This window comes from Macrobrachium nipponense, chromosome 2, assembly GCF_015104395.2.
Source record: "Macrobrachium nipponense isolate FS-2020 chromosome 2, ASM1510439v2, whole genome shotgun sequence".
Taxonomy (NCBI): domain Eukaryota; kingdom Metazoa; phylum Arthropoda; class Malacostraca; order Decapoda; family Palaemonidae; genus Macrobrachium; species Macrobrachium nipponense.
Window position 1 is genome coordinate 60,957,628 of NC_087201.1, and position 20,961 is coordinate 60,978,588.

At 36.5% G+C, this 20,961-nt stretch overlaps 1 protein-coding gene across 1 annotated transcript; it reads right to left on the reverse strand.

The window, feature by feature from the left end:
• Nucleotides 1-5,533: 5,533 nt before the first annotated feature.
• Nucleotides 5,534-19,671, reverse strand: LOC135221438 (ragulator complex protein LAMTOR2-like). Its single transcript, XM_064259204.1, is given in 4 exon segments — nt 5,534-5,973; nt 8,229-8,312; nt 8,314-8,392; nt 19,462-19,671. Coding segments are annotated over 4 exon segments (378 nt in total). The 5' UTR covers nt 19,530-19,671; the 3' UTR covers nt 5,534-5,826.
• Nucleotides 19,672-20,961: the final 1,290 nt, after the last annotated feature.

Here is a 20,961-nt window from a genome sequence, read left to right on the forward strand (position 1 = left end):
GTAAAAAAAATCGTAAACAGAATGAATATCGTTTAGCTCCAGGTCATGATTATTATAATTTATTTATTAGAAAGGTGAATTTGATATTTCAATGGAGTTCAAAATCTAAAGGGAATTTCGCTATCCTGGATTTTTTTCTTTAAAAATTATCTAAAAAGAGAACCCTAGGACAATATCATCAAACTACATTTCTCCAAATAGCTCTTTTCACAATGGACAGGTAAATGACTGAAGGGCTGTTTAACAGTAGAGACGTCTGTCTCTTATCCACACGAATGATGATAAGAGCGAAAGGAATTCTGTCCGTATGACATTAAAACATGTATCACAATTAATATATTAGAAAAATATAGCCAAGTAGATATGTTTCCATATATCATGTAATAATTATTGTAATGAACGGCGTTCAGGGAATAACCTCTACAGTATATTCAAGAGGGAATAAAAACCTAACCATGAATACATGAAACCTCTGAATATCAACAATTGTTTATCATTGGCAAACGAATTAAGTTTACCATATGGGAATGGTTAAAAGTTTGCACCAAGTTTGGGAGTCCTTCTTCACTGTCCATTACAAGTTGTGGAATGTTCTCTGACCTAGTATTTCATTTTGATTCCTCAGTAACGCTAGTCTCTCTCTCTCTCTCTCTCTCTTTTCATTCTATATGTATTTACAAGAGAGAGTGAGTTTAATCCAATCCTTCTTCTTGTAAATGTTGTTGTATTCAGAAAATCTACAGTACTATAATAATATTAGGATAAATACTAAAAACACGCAGGCATTAAAGATAAACAAGAAAAATTTCAAGTGGCGCTTTTTCGTTAGCCATACACATATATCCACGAGCATATCTAGTACTTCGTCCAGGCCCACCTTACCCCTAGGCCCCAACCCATTTCAGTTGTAGCAAAGCCAGGCTGAGGACATCGTTACAGCAAAAACAAGAAGCTTGTCAGTTTGAATTACATTTTAGAATTCCAAAACCTGTAAGACGGCTTAACAACAAGAACTCAATTCCCGACACCACTCCCCCGACCCCCGCAAAAAAAATATATATGCTATATTAGTTTAGTCAAGATTAGAGGGTGTTAATGACATATCAAAACTGCATACTTAGCACAATGGTATTTCTAGATGACATGTCACTTTAAATTAGCTAATATGAGAGAGAGAGAGAGTGAGAAAGGAGCTAAGGTGTCACACTCGTTTCAACACGTTTCACTGAGTTTTTTGAGTATGTTCAATGAAGTGCTGCTGCGCTTCTCTTTATAGCTTCCTATTATATTATTGGTAGGAAACGCACTGCAACCGATAGTATAAACTTGGCTTACGTGATAAGGTTAAAATATCCTGTTATGATGTTCCTGATTCTCTCCAATACCAATATAACTAAAATTTTGATAAATTTTAAGTATTGCGTAATGAATATGACCGATATATAATAACAGACACGGTGAAAAGATAACGTCTTAGACGAAAGTTAAATGGAATCTTAATAAACAATCTTATATTAAAAGTGAGAACAGTAAATCTTAGTTACAGTGATATAACCTGCTCAGATTTCTTTTTTTTCTTTTACTCCGTGTGTGTGTGTGTGTGTGTGTGTGTGTGTGTGTGTTTCTCTTACCTTACCTAATGACTCCTCCCACTGAAAGAATTCTAGAGCTTATTGGTGGAACTCTTGCTAAGAGAGGAAGAGTCCTCCCCCTCAGTAAACACTGTTACCATATAATTTTTCGAAGTCCCTCAAGAAGGTGTACCAGGGAAACCTGTGTCCAACTGTACATAACTGCGTTATTCTTTCGAGGCTTGAATTCAGTTGAACAGTATATGCAACTATTTAAACAAAAATATATATATATATATATAATATATATATATATATATAATATTATATATATATATATAAGTCCATATATGTCACATAAATACATGCATGCATACGTATGTGTGTAAATATGTATATATATATCTATATATAACAATATATATATATATATATATTATATATATATATATATATATACATATATATATAATATATATATATTATAGCATGATATATATCTATATATATATATATATATATATATATATATATATATATATATATATAGGCTAAAATTTTCAATAATTACTTTTGGGAGCAAAACACGAAACGACAATGCATGTGTTCGTGTTAACCCTAAAGGACAATGTAGTTATCAGAAGGTGGAAACTTCGCTAAACCTGTTCATAATTAAATCGGTGAAGTTCGCATCCTTCGGCCAAAATGCACCAAATTCACGTATAAGTTTTGATGTTATTCAGCGTATGTTCCATGTTCTTACCTATTCAAACCAGATGGCTGCCAATAATTTAAGTGAAGCAAGATGCGATGAAGAAACTAATACAGAAAGTTACAATGACTTTTTGTTTAAATACTTGCATATACTGTTCAACTGAATTCAAACCTTGAAAGAATAATGCAGTTTAGTACTACTGCATACAATTATTATATGATAAGGATACCTTTAATTTACTATGACAAAGAGTATACTGCAGTAGTACATAACTGCGTTATTCTTTCGAGGCTTGAATTCAGTTGAACAGTATATGCAACTATTTAAACAAATTTATATATATATATATATATATATTATATATATATATATATATATATATTGTAAAAGTTGCATATACTGTTCAACTGAATTCAAGCCTCGAAAGAATAACGCAGTTATGTACTACTGCAGTATACTCTTTGTCATAGTAAATTAAAGGTATCCTTATCATATAATAAATTGTAATGCAGTAGTACATAACTGCATTATTCTTTTCAAGTTTGAATTCAGTTGAACAGTATATGCAAGTATTTAAACAAAAAGTCATTGTAACTTTCTGTATTAGTTTCTTCATCGCATCTTGCTTCACTTAAATTATTGGCATCGCAGTTCCATTGCATATGAATATATATATACATACACACACACACACACACACACACATATATATATATATATATATATATATATATATATATATATATATATATATATATATATATATATTATTCTATGCAGTGAACTGCGATGCCAATAATTAAGTGAAGCAAGATGCGATGAAGAAACTAATACAGAAAGTTACAATGACTTTGTTTTAAATACTTGCATATACTGTTCAACTGAATTCAAACCTTGAAAGAATAATGCAGTTATGTACTACTGCAATACAATTATTATATGATAAGGATACCTTTAATTTACTATGACAAAGAGTATACTGCAGAATGGACGGAAAACAAAGGGTTTTATTGTCTTTGTTTGTATGGTGCTTTTACGTTGCATGAACCAGTGGTTATTCTCTAACGGGACCAACGGCTACACGTGACTTCCGAACCACGTCGAGAGTGAACTTCTTTCACCAGAAATACACATCTCTCACTCCTCAATGGAATGGCCGAGAATCGAACCCGCAATCACCGAGGTGGATGCTAATACCATACCAACCACGCCGCTGAAGCACTATGGTTGTATTATCACCGGGATTAAGTAACTATGCAAAATTTCATGTCAATTGGACAAAGGGATCAGGTAAAAAATTGCTTTATTCATTAAAGAAACGCAGGCTCTGATACCGATTTTGGAAATATAGCTGCTAGTTCGAAAGGTCAAAAGTGTTTTGATACCGACACACCCCTAGAACGACCTCCCCCTGTATTAAGATTTGTCTGGAACTTCGGATTTTTTCACAACTTTAACTCGTAGAACAATTTCGTAATTACTAGATTTTTCAAACCATCTCAACTGCATATCAATTTTGTTAGCTACACACAAATTGGGTTACAATTTCTGTCAAACCAAAAAGTATAAATAAAAAATTTAAACTCTTTGTATCAATATGGTTTAAAAAGTTAACAAGGTGTGATCCGCCTCCAGCTTACACGAGACGTGTGTAAGATTTTCTCCTTATCCATAAGTTGTAGACATTCATTCCTAACTTTTAACGTGGATTAAAAATGCTAAAATCTATCGTCAAACAGAGCCTAATTTCACCAACAAAAAATAAACTAAATAGCAATATTTCATTAGGAATCATTTTTCTGTGCTGTTCAACATGCACATTATTTATTTTTTACATTTCCATTCTAATAAACAAATCATAAATATCCTATCCTAAAATTCCTGTATCTTTAACTCAATGTGAAACACCTTTTCAGACATTTTTAGGCTCTCCTATAGATCCCCCCAAACAACAGCAGCAGTTTGTAGGCTTACTCACCAGGTTAAGCGAAAATAAATCTTTTGACACCAGGACTTTCTTACAATTAATCATGTCTAAAAAAATATAAACTTAGGCACCTAACATGGAAGAAAATGCTACCAGAAATATAAAAATATATTTCTTATAGCATTTCCTTCCATGGTTTGTGACCACAACTTTTATCTTTAAGACATGTTTAATGTAAGAAATTCCTAGTCTAAAAAAAAAATTTTATTTTTCACTTTTTAGTGCATTTTAATTGTCTGTTTGTATGGTGTTTTTACGTTGCATGGAACAGTGTTATTCAGCAACGGGATCAACGGCTTTACGTGCCATTCTGAACCACATCAAGAGTGAAACTTCTAGTACCAGAAATATACATCTCTAACCCCTCAATGGAATGCCCGAGAATAGACTTGCAGCCACCAAGGTGGCAGGCCAAGACCATACTGATCATACCACTGAGGCGCTCAGTGCATTCTATTAAGTGTAAACCATTTTTTTTTTTTACGATCTTCCTGGTTTATAGCATCACTACACAAACACAGCTACGGGCACACTACACTATTCATGTGAGGTGCACAGCTTTATTCCCTTGTTTTTTTTTATTCTAATCATCTTTTCTTATACTTCAGTTTACAGTGCTTCAAAAAGTTTATTTTAATTCTTGTCCATTACCATTTTCTGAAACAATGATCCCTAAAAAATTAGATGTTTCTGAACTAGATATTACAAGTATTTCCATTTTACTTTTAAACCAACAAGTAATGTATACTATCTTGAATCTTCAGTGTTCTACTTCATGCCAATTGTACGTGAGACTGAAAACATAAACTTTGTTCAATTTTCTGGTTTTAGCTTCCTTAAAATTTGCTCTATATTGGCTTGTGTACTTCTGTCATTTTTTTTTTTAATCTGTAAATCACAAATCGTGATATAATTAATTGCAAAACCATGTCCCAGGTCACTTCTTGGGTCAGTGCCCTAGATTAGATTACAATTCAAGAAAGTGACAAAAGAGACCGATACTCTACACTTACCTTCAAATCTTGCCAAAAGAAATACTACAAGGCCCTTACATGGTCGTCCAGGTTTTTATTTTTACATATGCAAGAATCAATGCTTGCTTTAAAACTTTTAAGGATATCAAAGTCACCTAATAATTAAATCAAAGTACATATATATTTCATTAGAAATTTATTGTTACATTAATCCTATGGCACATAAATTACCAAGTATATTAGTTATATGAAGTATACAGCAAAACCTTACATTATATTTTGTAATCCATGAAATTTTACATTCCAAGTGTGATCCATGCACATGTTAAACCAATTTGAAGTTTAAATTATTCACTTTAATTTTAAAAAGTACTGTTATGTACACAAGCAAATTAATGCACCAAAATTCCAATAAAATTTGCTGGCTTATGCTTAAACTTTACAAGAAACTTGTTTTACAGTATTGTGTAATCTAAAGAAAAGCTACAATTCTTACAAAATGTATTAGAAAAAATATAACATACAGATACAATGATCATACTAATGTCATACAAATAAATTAGAGAGTTCATTTCCAAATCATGCAGTGGCAACTTGTCGTAAAGGCCCATCCAAGTACTTTGCCAGAGCTTGAGTTTTGGCTTTCAGTATACCAAACCCTACGTTTTCCTTAGCATATATACATAGGAGGAGGTTAGCAACTTGAGTTACACAAACTTTGCCATCCTGTATAAAAATGAGAAAAATATAATTAATTTTTGGGAACCCTTAAGCATGAATATCTCAAGATTAACAAACCTCTACACTGAACAAGCTTCAAATGCAACTTGAGCCTAATTCTCTTTCAATGTTTTCACAGTTGGTGGTGCCACCTATAGTTTGCCCTACATGGCACGCTGTACTGATTTCAAAAAGTTCTTCTTAGCATTAATTTGGCCTTTCTAACTCCCCTTTTATGTGTTCCCTTTGGTCTCTGCTTAGCTAACAACTTAAATTTCACCTGAGAAAGGAACCTGTTTTAAGCTCCTCTGGAAGATACAAGTTTCTTTTATTCTCTTTCCTTATTGTTTCCAAAGTTTTTAAATTTTTAATTTTATAGCATTTAAGAGTATATCTTTCAAGCAAGAGTCCTATGAGTTTACTAAGGTGGATTAGTAAGCATGGTAAACTAAATTCATAATAATCATCTCATTCAAATCCCACTATACTTTTGCTAAATGGGGTGCTGAAGAAAACATTTTTTGTTCGCTTACTAACTAAATATGCTTACTTTACTCCATAAAAGAAATGGCAGAAAATGGGTAAAATGCCAGTTAGTGATAATATGCTTAATGATAAGCAACTGAGCCTAACATGACTATGAGTAAAAGGATTATAATTTGGTAAGGCACAATGTCAGCAGATCATTATATTATAAATTAGTGAAAATTGAACCAAACCATACAAATGCTAATGCCCCCTGCCCCCACCAAAAAAAAAAAAAAAAAAAAAAAAATTAAAAGGTAGCTCAGCTCTGCCAGAATACAGCATTCCAACCATGCTATAATAACAAATTGCCTACATAGAGAGGTTGAAAAGAGCTGTTTCAAAAATCCAACAGGTTTCTTTTTCTTTTTCTTTTTTTTCCAGCTACACTTTGGTGAGCAACTCCTCTGATTAAAATAATGATTAATTCTTCCTGATTTTCATATCTGTAAAAACCCTGTCCACTAAATTATTTTTTATTGTATTATGACTTGCTAAGTATGTCAGGTATATTTATGATAATATTTGTAAAAGACAAGCTAGCTCTGTAGTTGCTGAACTGAAGTGTTTTCTATTGGCCACCTCATCTCTTTTAATTACCTTACCTAACTAAAAATTTTTATTGACCATCTTTTATCAAAGTTTACCAGTTTTAATGGTGATAATACCTTTACCACTGTTCTAAATACAGTAACTGGAACTTTAACCAATATTCAATCCCAAGAATAGGGGTCACTACAAGTCAAGTTAGGGTTTTGTTTCATGCATTTTCTTGTTCATTTGGTCTTTTACTTTCGTAAGGAACTACAATCTCAAAAGGGATCGTTTTACTTTCCTTGTTTGATTCAAGGAGTCTACAGCTTGGCTGCTGAACCAGTTTTAGTGTACCTGTCACAGAATTGAGATTATTACAATTAATTCAAGATCTTCCCATGTCTGCCAAAAAATACATCTGAAGGATGGATACACCTGTCTTGATGGACTACACTAGCACTCATAACCATATAAATCAGTCAAAACAAGTTCAAAGTCATACTAATACTGGGGTTACCAACAACAAAATGTGCAAATGGCTGAACATAGAAAGAAAAATTTGAGGGGGTGGTATGAAGGAATCAGAAAACTCTTTCTAATCTTCTCATAAGTAATTACATGTAGAAAAGTCAGTTGTAGGTACAGTGGTTGTTCTTCGACACTCTTTCCACTAGAAACAAGGAGTCTGGGGAGCATAAAGAAACCACGACAAAGAGCCTAGGGTCTGGGAAGTAATTAAAATTCAAAGTCATAAGAAATATCCAACTGTTTCTTTTTAGCCATACTGTTGTTGAGAAACAGGTGAACTATTTGAAACACAATACTTATATAAACTATTAAAATATATATTTTGAGCCATAGAACAGCACCTACTGCAACATTGACAAGGCCGAGAAGGAGCAGAAGAAGCCATGATATCAGCCAAACACAAGCGAACGGGCAATGAACCGGTAAAGGCCAAGAGAGGTTAAACATGACTCTCACCCAGAGTGCAGTTCACAAGCAGAGACGGCAATTACCTTTGCACTTCAAAGATTTTATTTTTACAATATTTTACCCTTCCACAACTAAACCTATAAATAAAGTACTAAACCTATAAATAAAGTAATAGAGTAATGTGTTGTATTCATCAACAAAGTTTGTTTTATATGCCCTAATAATTTAATTTGATAAAATTGTTCCTGTACTACTGTATATCTTACCTCACATTCCATGAGAACCATGCTCAACCTGTCCTCTGAAAAGGCATTTCGTCCATTTTTATCGTACACAGCCCAAATGTTACTTTGCAATAGCAGCAGTGACTCTTGCATCCCGATCACCATCGCCTGTAAAAGCTAAGAGTGCTCCCTCCAAGTTCAGCAGTCTGAAAAAAAAAAATTCACTTTAGAATACCAGACAGAATCCTACATTGGTAATGACAAGCAGATATGCTGAAGGAATTTTTATATCAAGATAAGAATAAATATCCCATAACCAATACAACATACAGATGTTCCTTTTAATGGACATGTCATAAAGCTCTCACTAATTCACATTTACTGTACGAAGTATCAGTATAGGACAGGATTTCCTGGAAGATCTCACCTGGATAGTCCTCTGAATACTTGGGTACTGAACAGTAAGTATCCAACTAAAGTTGTAGGGATTAAACCCAAAAGTGACTGTGGGGCAACTGTTCTGCTGATGACAAATGATCTACCCACTTCCAGCCTTAACAGGCAGGTAAGACTGATAAGGTGAGAAGCTGATAAAGACTCCAATGGAACCACTGGATCATGTTCCAGGGTTGGGTGAACTAAGGTAATCAAGGTATCCACTTCCATTCTCAAGTACACAGCAGTCTTGGAAGGAAAGTCAGTCGAATATATCCAGTTAGTAACGAAGCCAACTGCAGGCACAGCTTGGAGAGATAGAAATTTTTTTGTGACTATGTTGTTGAAGAGGCAATTACCAGTGGAACCTCAATTGAAAGGGCCGAAACTTGGCAGAATTTTTTTAGTTAACAGACTTACCCAAGTCTAACAAAATATTAAAAAAATATTTTGTACTTCCCAAAGAAACATGAAAATTTTTTATAAAATAAGATTTTATAAATATGAACTTAACAAGTAATTACAAAGCTATAGTTTCTTCTTAATGGCAGCTTTAGACTTAAAAATCTGCAATAGCACACTGTTGTTTTGGTATACAGGTAAGTGCCCTGCCCACTTCCAGGGAAGAACAGGTACAACGTAGCTGAAGAGCTCAGTTTGTTTATGCTCTATGTCCATGTGTGGGGATTATGTAATTATTTGGTAAGTACATATAAAATCTTATTATAGAGATGTCACTTTTATATAAGTACGTAACTTACCAAGCAATTCCATAGCTGAACCCCACATTGACAGGTGGGATTCATTGACATGTACAACTTTGAATTTGAAAGAGATAAATAAACTAGCATTTTGGGAATGCTACTGTCAACTTTACCTGGTGAGAGCCAAAGCAGGAAGATACTGCCTCCGGTTGTTGCTCATCTCAACCCATAGTGGACATTACTATAGCGTCAAGAGCTGCCCCTACTTTAGTGGGAGCTTTGGAGTCATGGAGTGGTCCTATGACTGCCAAAGCAAAACCAATGCCCTTGAACTGGGTGTGATACGACCATAACCAACAAAATCTATTACCTGTACACCAAGTTAAAAAACATACCTATGCCCATCTGATTAAAAGAAATGAATGGTGGGTACTCCAGGTACCAAGCACCCCCAGGCTTCCCAAAACTTGATGACTTTACACAAGGGAATTAGATAGAGAAAATAGAAGTAGCACTTCTACCCCTCATTCCCTAGCACCATGCTAGCTGCAGAAAAAGAATCTAACATACTATAGTCTTCAAACTGTTTCTACATTGCGCAAGTAGTGATTAACAAAAACTGATCAATATTTCCAATAAGTTGATTGGATGATTGTAGTCAGGGAGAAATTACGCTGAAAAGCAAAAGATGTGGCTACCTCCCGAATGTCAAGACCTTTCACCTTCAACAATGGTAAGATTTCTTCCTTGATACTCAAATGAGATTCAGCAATACATATAACTGAACACCAGAGGTTATGAAAGTCCCCTTTAATCTTCTTGGTTCTTTATGTCAAGATAGTGTTATTCCTGTAAGACTCTTGATGGTGGAGGACCAAGGCCAAGGTTGGTTGGTTTTATAAAGTTTAGGTGTAACACCAAGCACTGGGGCAGCAAAGGCCATTCAGCGCTTACTGTATAACTATGAAATTATAAGACGTGTTATATCATATAAAGCAGGTTTATTTCTTTGAGATAATTTACTATATTTTGAAATGGGGCATTTTCTCCCAATAGTTCTTCAAGTGGGATATTATATATGTTGTTGGATCTTCGTTTCCTTTCGAATTTTTTGCATTCAGTTAGCAGATGACGGACTGTGACCAGAGTACGACAATGGTCACAGTAAGGGGCCTGTCTTTCCTCGCCTTGCAACATCAAGTATTTGTGTGTCAAGTATGTATGTCCTATTCTTAATCTCGTTAATATGATATCTTCCCTTCTTTGACATTGTTGTCTATTCCAAGGTTTTACAGATGATTTAATATGCTTTATGATTCAATTCTAGCCATTCTTTTTCCCATTTTGATTGACAGTATTCATTTACTGTTGTTTTAATGTCATTGTAAGGAATTTGTATTTTTTTTATAGACTCCTTTTTTACTGCCTTTTTGGCTTCTTTACTATTATATCTATCCACTCCCTTATTTCTTCAATTACGGGATGACAAACTGTGTATTGTCTTAGCGCTTCTAAAGCACTGTAAGAATCCGTGTATATTACAAAGGTATCGTTTGCCTTTCCCACCATAAAGGTATGTTTTATAGCCTCTAATATAGCATTAATCTCTGCAGTGAATATCGAGCATATTTTTGGAATTTTTTCCTTATTATTTTTATATTTTTGTTACTACAGCATAGCCTACACCCTCCTTCGACTTGGAACCATCTGTATAAATACTAATATCCCGTTTATGTTTTTCCTAAGGTGTGACAGAATTCACTCTTCAATTGTGCATCTGTTACATTCTTATTAAAATGATTTTCCCCCCCTTTCCACAGATTTCTATTTTAGCATGTATCCACAGAGGTATTTTAGGAGTGGTTATTTTTTATATGCTACTTGTTCCTAATTTTAGAATTTCTATATCAGGTTTTAATCTATTCTCCAATGGTTTAGAGGCTCTTGGTTTATTGTCATAATTATTTGTTATGTTCTTCATATATTTGGTGTTTGGATTATTATTAAGGTTATTTATTTTAGTTATATATTTTAATCCCATTTCTTCTCTTCGTACTTTCAGGGGATCTATTCCTGCTTCTACATACAGAATTTCCACGGGGGAAGTTCTGTAGGCTCCAGTGCATAGTCTAATACCCATGTTATGTATGACATCCAGTTTTGTTAATAGGGTTTTAGAAGCACTACCATATACTTGACATGCATAATCAAGTTTACTTAGACAAATAGCCTTATATACTTTTATCAGAAAGGTTCTATCAGCACCCCAGTCATTATGCGCAATTACTTTTATTATATTTAAGGATTTTCTCACTTTTATCGCCAGTTGTTCTTTATGTTCTTTAAATGTAAGTTTTTTATTAAGTATTACCCCGAGGAATTTTGACCAAGGCCAAGGGATGGAAGGGTTCTCATTCTTTGCTAGGAACCCTAGGATAAAAGACCAAACTGCATCTCCCTCAGTGAAACCGACCCATCTATCAAGGGCTTGAAGCTCATTGATTCTTTTTGCTGTGACCAATGCAATGAGAATAAGAGTTTTTCTAGTTAAGTCTATAAGGGAAGTAGAATGTAATGGTTCACACGGTGGACCTGAAAGCCAACATGACACCACGTCCAAGTTCCAGGCGACAGAGGATTGAGTAATTTATTTAGTAGTATCAAAAGACTTAACTAAGACAGAAATGTCCTGATTCGAGGCTAAGCCTAAGTCTTTACGTCTAAATACAGAATTCAACATAGATCTGTAGCTTTTAATGGTGGATGTTGAAAGACCTTGAGACGACTTCAGGAACAGCAAAAATTCTGCTAGTTGGGCTAAAGATCTTTCAGACGATGAGATGCCATGTCTCCTGCACCAACTGCAGAACACTGCCCACTTAGCTTGATAGACTCTGGTAGAAGAGTCATGTCTGGCCTGAGCAATAGCATTTGCAACTTCTCTTGCAAAACCTTTCGCTCTGACAAGCTTTCTGAAGGTCTGAGGCCTATCAGGGCAAGAGTGGCTAAACCTTGATGGAACCTGTTGAAATGAGGCCGTTTGAGCAGATTTTGATGCTGTAAAGAGCCTTGGAAAATCTGTTAGAAGTTATAGGTCCGGGAACCAAGCATTTTGTGGCCAGAAAGGAGCAATCAGGATCATCGACATGTTATGATGAGACCAGAATTTGTTTGTGACTTCCCTGACTAAACTGCAAGGAGGAAAGACATAAAACTCCAGGTTTGACCAATCCTGAACCGTCACATCCTTTGTCCACACACGAGGGTCCAGGGCAGGAGAGCAATACAGGGGCAGGCATTGGCTTCTCAACGTCACAAAGATGTCTACCAACAGGTTTCCCCACTATTTCCGCAGGTCGGTGCACACCTGTGAATTCAGCAACCATTCCTTAGGTAGAACCTGTTTGCAACGGCTCAACTCATTCTCAAGAACATTCAACTTGTCTTGAATGAATCAGGTTTGAATCTGGGTCTAGTTGTTTTGGGCCCAGAGGAGATCGCTGGCTGCCTCGCACAAGGAAAAAGTGTCCATTCCTCCCAGACTGTTCCTTCCCAATCCAGATCCAATGCATTGGAGTACAATGTTAGGTTTGGGTTCAATTGAAGGAGCAACTTCCCTACTAGGAATCTCCCTTCTTTTAACCACCACTGAAGGTCATCTTTTATCTCCAGTGTGTTGGGAAGACAAAAACAAATATGGAAGAGTCTTTCTGCTCCAACTGGTTTTTAGGAAGAACTACAAAGATCTTGCATGCAGTCTCCCCAAGGGAACAAACATCTTCACTGGAAGAGAGGGTCACCAAGAGGCTCATCCAGTTGTTGGCCGAGCAAAACTGGAGATCAAGAAAGTGACAAACTTTCTGGATGCAAGAATGAATTCTGTTATCCGACAAAAAACCCTAAAAAATCAAGAGTCTATCTTCATCCCCGAATAGATCATGAATTGAGTTGGGGCTCATTGAAGTGTCTTCATTAGGTCCACCGTATACTTCTTGGATGGAGACCAAAGAAGTCAGTTGTCTATGTATAACCATACCTTGACAACCATTAGGTGAAGCGATAGAGGGGTGAGTACTTGAGTGAAAATTTAGGGGCTGTGGACAGTCTGAGGCGCAGCACCCAAAATTAAAAAACTTGGCCTTGGAACACAAACCTCTGGTACTTCTTGGATTCTGGGTGTATTGGAATGATGTGGAAGCACACATCTTTCATATTGATGGATACCATAGTCTCCCTGACAAATAAATGAGAGAACTGACTTGTTCCCCTGCAGCACGCCCAATACATCCTCTAATTGCTTCTTGATATGAGAAAAAAAGGGATCCTCTGAAATGAGTGCAGGCAAAGCAGAAGAATGTGAGTGCTCAGTTGGTGCCGGGAGCTCTTATGGCACCAAGCACTTAGAGGTTGGCACTGAACTCCAGGAAAATGGCACCCAGCTGGCTGGAGACAGGTGTTCTGAAGAACGAGGTGGGTACTCTGAAGAACAAGACGAGTGCTATGGAGTCCGAGACAGGCACTCAGATGAATGATGCTCAGGCGAATACTCTGGGCGCTCATTGGACAAAGAGGAGCATTTAGGAGCCAAAAACTGGCGTTCTGCATGGCAACTCCCAGGTGAATGACAAATGAGGCTGCGCCACAAACTGCAACCTGGTTGCAGGCTGGGAGAGGGCTCCCTAGTATGCTTTGAAGAGATGGGAGAAGCCTCCCTACCATGAAGTCTCTCCAAGGGACGAGAGTCATTGGAGTCAGGTGATAACTGATGAACACACAGCAATGCCTTTCCGACAGCATTAAAACACGAACTACTGACTTGTCGGCAAACCCCGCTGACCTCCTTTGGAACTCTGGTATGTGTACTCCCAGGTTCTGGGATGTGGCAGTGACCTTCGTCTGGGAGAATCAGCGGGTCGGACAGCCACCTCCTCCGCTGGCACTGGCACAATACTCTGCACTTCATCCATAAGGACCTTCAGGGACTCCCTAATTTAGACAGTATTAACCACCAGATCCAATTTGCAGTCAAATTTACACTTGAGGCTGGCAACAGCACCAGGTTCGGAAGCATGGGAGCTAGGAATAAGAGTTGATGGTAAAATAATAGGACAACTAGGGGATGATGCTAGATCAGGAGAAAAAGGAATATTATGGTTAATAACTGGAATAGGCTATACGCTATGAGACTTACCTTCAGTTCTGAAAACTGCCTTCCTCTTTCTATCCTTCTCCAATTTCGCCAAATGACTTCAAAACTTTCCATCTCTTCTCATTCTATCACATTCAATGCAAGTACATATGCTCTTTAGAACATTCTCGTCCTCTACATTTTGCACAGATCATATGACTATCATTGGTTTGCTTTTGTCATCCAGGTCTTGCAACCCTCCCTACAGTATCTAATACTCAATGAGTTATAATCAGACAATGAATGACAATCTGCAGTAATCCTAACTAAACTGAGCTGAAAAGCTACCAAAAACTCAGTACAGTAATACACCGAACTTACGCGAGGTTAGGTTCCAGAGCCCCCTCGTGGAAGGGGAAGTTTTGCGTAAGTTTGGCACTGTCTCGGAAATTGCTAACAAATGCTTACTTCTAGAGTTTGAACACTAGAGATGACCCTAATCATGCTCCCTAAGTATTAGGCTAACTTTTAAATGAAATTAAAGTCACTGTAATTTGATTTAAAAGTTAGTTTAATACATTAGCCTTAAAAATGGAATAACTGTTTGGCATAAACATAGTTACAGTATATAACTACTATATACATTTGTATCCACTTTTGTATGCATACTAAAGTTACCCCTAACTCATGGGATGCCATTTTCTTTTTCTATCAGAGTAAAAGTTTTCTTTGCATCACTAGGTAAACTTCATAAGTCAGTCATAACAAAGTCACACAACAATTAAATAAAATAAAGAAGACATGTATGTACATAAGTAATGTCTGCAGAAGGTGAAGGTAAAATGAAATCAATTTAAAATCATGAGCTAGTGTGAAAGCTAACTACGAACGAGAGAGAGAGAGAGAAATATCATAATTTTTGGAAGTAAATTGTATTTTTCTTAATTAAACAAACCTGAGGTCCTTTACATAAGGAATTACTTTCGGCGTAGCTGGGATTACGGCCGTTAAATTCTTGAACAAGGTGGTTAGGCAGTAACTACTGTGTGGCAGGCGGGTAGGATAGCATGCCCAGATGTAAACATTCCACTTTGCATGTATGTAAAGGACCTCAGGTTTGTATAGTTAGGAAAAATACAATTTACTTCCAAATATTGTGATTTGTTCCTACACGATATACAAACCCTCAGTCCTTTAAACAAGGAAGACTCACTGATTGGTGGGAGGAATTTGAGTGAGCCTCTAGAACTGACTGGAGTTCTACACACCTAGGCTGCTACTCCTGGTCGTAAGAGCGAGGAGTGCCCTGCCTCTGACAACTTGATCGGAGTATAGGAGCTGCATGATCAAGAGTCAGACTTCTGGGCCTTTTCGAAATGAGTGAGGAATAGTAACTCATCCAAAAATGGGCTGTGAAGAATATTAGTCAGAGACATTAATGCAAAGTTCTGGGAAGGGTTTGCATTACTACCAGTCTCCTTCCTCCCCTTGCTAGAGGAAGAAGTGGGATTGCTTCTATGATTCTGATAAGAAACAAAAATGATGCTTTATGTATAAGCTTACTGCATCAATCATCCGACCAGCCAGTGTAAGTTCGAGTTCTATCCTCAACCCGAAGGAAGAGGAGTGGAAGGATGAGGCAGGGAAGGTGGAGAGGCCAGTCACTCTTGCATCCTTTTTAGCTCTAGAACAGCACACTATAGGCGAGATGCAACTTGTCCTCTTCAAGGAGCTGGGTAAGCAAACACATCCTGCAAGCATCCATCACTGGTCCAAGGAAATGAGGTTCCAAGGACTTGTGGGCAGGCCCGAAGGGAAAGATAAATATGGTCGCAATGACCTTATCTATCTTCCTGTCCGACATATTCTTTGGAGTGATGACAAGTACCCATCCACTAGACTATCCATCTGCAGAGAAGTCTCTCACGGTCTCGTAATATTCCGCAGCGGATAAAGACACCGACACTCCATGGTGGGTGTCAATACTTAAGGGTATAAGAACACGCCAATAGGACAAAGTAATGACTGATCTGGATCAACCGATACAAAGTCCACAGCGTAGCTCTTGACGGTCTCGGACTCTTCAACAGCTGCCAAATGAATGTGCTCGGTGTGAGGCGAGCAGTCATGCATCCGAGATGTAGTAACATGACACTCGCCTTTTGAAGGGTTATGCTGAGAAACCATACAAATTGTCTAACTTATTGCAACGGCAAAAGGCGATGCAGTAGAGATGGTCATACGTGTATGCGAGAATTCCAACCAACCAGAGACCTAGGTCTGTGATTGCTGGGCAGAGATTCGATTCGGTAGTCAATCATCGTGTTGTGTGTGAACTTAATTACTTACGTTACTAGCCATGGATCTCAAGAATATTGCTGAAGTTCACAGAAAGAAGAGGATGCTTTCTATGGAGACGAAGATGGAGATAATCAAGAACTGTTCAAGAATTGTTAATGTTTTCTACCATTTGTTAATGTGTTTCGTAAAGTTTAGTGTTAATGTTTTCTGCCATTTTTTAATGTGTTTCGTAAAGTTAAGTGTTCATGTTTTCTGCTATTTGTCGTCCTCCTCTGTCGCCACTTTCGGACATCACCTCACTCGAAAGGTAAGGTTCCACATTTTACTACATATGGACATACATATACATAGTACAGTATTTCTTGTACACTGTACACTAATAAATTTTATTTACAGGTACAGTCACAGTTAGGTTAGGTACTGAATGGTCCAAATTGTTGTATTTCGTTGTTTATTGTTCAATTTAGCTTTATTATAAAATTTTCTGTGGTGTTTTCGAAGGGCTTGGAACGAATTAGGCAATTTACACGTAAAACGTAGTTCTAGATACGAAAAAAATCAGGTTGAGAAGGCCGCTTCGGAATGGATTTATTTCGTAACCTGAGGCACTACTGTATCAAAATAGATAAGAACTAAAATGAGTAACAAATTCTGAGTATATTTGTTGTAAAATATTTACATAAATTTACTGAGATCAAAGATGCAGTAACTTTTTGGGGTTATACATGTTTTTTCTATTACTTTGCACTTTTCTTTGCAAAATTACAATTATAACTGACATACTATCATAAAAGATAAGAACTAAAACCAACAGCAACCCATGGGTATATTTATGAGTAAATAAACAAAAAGAAATCATGGGAGGAAGAGAAACACAACATGCCACTTTTAAGTTTAGATCACAACTATCCCTACTTATTTGATCTGAGCCAGTCTAAAAGTTGCCATTGGTGAATTTATATGCTACGGAAGTAATGGAACCTATTTCCTGGCCAATTCCCCCAATTCGATGGCAAGTAATACTGATGCTCACCTAGCGTGAATCCGTCCACACCCAAAATGTGTTATTGCTATTCTTATGAGACTTTCCAGCCATTAAGGGTTAAAGCTGTATCTAATTTTTTAAATTATGAAATATTCCATGCTGCATTAGACTACTAATACATATGCTTTAAAAGGTCATTCCAATGATAAGGCCTATCATACTGGTTTGAATATGAAATATAAGCTCAAGTTGAAAGATAGTTTGGTAATCCGACAGTTTAGTGGTCCAAATTCACTGCATTAACTTTAGTCAATATCAGCACACATATTCATCAAATATTTATTGAATCATGGAAAACAATGAAAATATGAGTAGTTTCTCTACTTACAAACAAAGCAAAGATTGTGAAAATGCAAAGGGAATACAGGGGCAACCTAAATAAACAAAAACATGTCTTTGGGGGTACAGACCTGTAAAATTTTGATAAAATCGTAAATCTCGGCTTTTGCAAGCAAATAAACAGGTCATTTCTTTTTTCTTTTTCAGATTTAACTAGAAGTGGTTGCTGAAAGGCAAGAACCCATGTTAGGTTCCTACCAAGTTCCTAAGCTCTCACTCCACAAACACAGTTGCGGAAACTATACTATTCGCATGATGTGCAGACTTATAATCTCTGCTTCTGTAACCAAATAAACTGCTAATTCTTTAGCGAACAGCCTGTAGGTAGCCTACTTCTGTTGTAGGTCTGTGAAATAAACTGATAAAATGGGAGCAGTGAATTTGGACTCCTATAGGAATAGCAATAGTTTTATGATGGTCTATACATATAGGCTGCAGAAAACTTACCTGAAACCTTGACCTATTCAATGTGAAAGCTGTATAGGTAATAGGTAACTTATGGTAATTTTGGTTTTCTTTATATAGCCTACTAGTTATAGGTAACACTGAAATGTTAAATACTGTTAAGAACATGGGGTAATTTCACATGAAAAACATTGTGCTTCGTGTAATTCTGTGTGTAGAGTAGATATAGCTAAACAGGTTCTTAGCTATTCTATTGTGATAAATCATATTTCACATTAAGTGAGAGGTTAGGTAGGTGTTTTACGTTAAGATAGAGCCCCACAATATTGAAATTGACCCCTTTTTGGAATGCTGTTCACGTTTGAATTCTTGGCAGTCATTTCTTCATTTGCCTCTTTTAGTACATCCAATAGTAGGTACTAGGTATCTAACAACTATTTTAAGCTACCTACTTACCTACTAGCTAGGCTAAGTGATATTTTAATCATTCCCTAGCTTTTCATCAACTTTGTCTTCCCCACCCAAAACCCCGGTTCCCACCAGTGGTCCCCCAAGATTGTTGGTGGTTTTAAGTTTTCCTCACTTACGGGCTATTGATACTAGAGCATAGGCTAGCTACTACTATAGGTAGTAGCTACTAAGTAGCTATACTGCCTACTAGGCTAGCTACGTAGATAAAGTGCTGTTTCAACATTTTAAGCTGCTTAGGTAACACATAGGCTAGAAAGTGGTGCACCCATTTCCCATTGAATTACCCAGAGGCATAGCTTGAAATACTACCTATCTATAACACTAAAGCCATAGGATACTCTGGACTTAGCTAAGTAGGTACTAGGTAACAAGGGACACTTTGGCAAATCTGCTAGCAGGTACCTCACACTTCGTTAATAGGTAGGTAGTAGCTACTACAATACTTACAAGGCACACTGAACTCCTCCAGTATTAGCCTGACTCAGGATTTGAGTCAGTGTTCTAGGTTTCAACATGGTATGGTAGATAAAATATGTGTAACAGACGGCAGAATATGAACACCCTCAGTTTCCACACAACGAACAACTCAAAATCAGCTGATCAGATCCTCCCTTAGGGGACGGGAAGAGAATTCACTGACATACAACAAGCTGGAGGGTGGAATACGGAGTTTATATGTCGCGCGAGAGTCGCCATCTTTGTTAGTTTTCACTTTCTTTGATTCTAAGAGTTTTAATAATACAAAATTACAAAACAAAATTTAAAAACTATGAACCGTTAACGTTTCTTCCTAACATAAGGATATGCTCTCGACGAATTTTAGAAAGTTCAAAATCGTGGTATTTTATCTAGAAAAACCAGCATTATGCTAACACTTCACATTGCAAGAGCATCTTACAAGATACAAAAGTTAGTCACATTTATTTTTATATTTGTATCAGTGAGGATGAACGCAATCAAGACCCTTGCTGGGTGATCAAATTGCTCTCAGATCATTTATTGGGGGTATTTCGTTAATTATGTTTTATTATTACTACTACTATGTCTCCAATATTTCCAGTCCATCATTATCAGCGTCATCACCTCTGTCATTAACATTTTCATTGTCTTCATCTTCATCGACACCATTTTCATTGACGTAAATAGTAATGTGATGCTGTAAATCCAAGTGTTATTAATATACAAGTTGAGGAAAGATATACGATTTCTCCAGTGCATTGTCTAAATACTTTTTATTTGACAAAAAGAAAAGCTAAAGTGATGAAAAGGCTTAAATTTAGAAACAAATCTAGTTTCTCCCCTTTTGAATTTATAAGGATAGTAACTCAGAAAATAAATTATGATTTTAAAAATCACTGTGGTCATCGACCTCTTGAATCAAGAGATTCGGTATGTGTTGAAAGCCAAGATAGCAAATTGTTCATCCGATCGAATAATAAGCTCCCTTTCCTTATCTCCTTGTCTCCAGAGACAACAATGATTTCTATACAGGTGCATTCCGAAAAAGTACTTTTACATGGTTAGGTATGAATTTCCAAAGTGCCTGCCTTTTTAACTTCAATATGGATGCGATTTCAACTCTATTACATAGATTTTTTTTTTCATTCCTCAACTTGGGCCATGTTTCATGTTGAAGTTCCATTCTTAACATCTTATTTCAGGAATAACTGTTTTCCTACGAGGCTGGTCTCCAGAAGGCTCTGTCAATTTAATGTTGAATGCCAGGACGAATCTAACTCCGTCCATCTTAACTGTACTACCAAAAATGAAAGTGTATGCTAATTTTCATGACAACACCTTCAGAAAGAACTGTATATCGCCATATTCCAAAGAACGTTCCCAGCTGTAGACCTAAGAATCCACGTGAGCACATGCAGGATGTGATCGTGGGATTTACGTCGGATGCACGAGGAGGCTACTACGGATTCGACCTCAATATACTTGAAT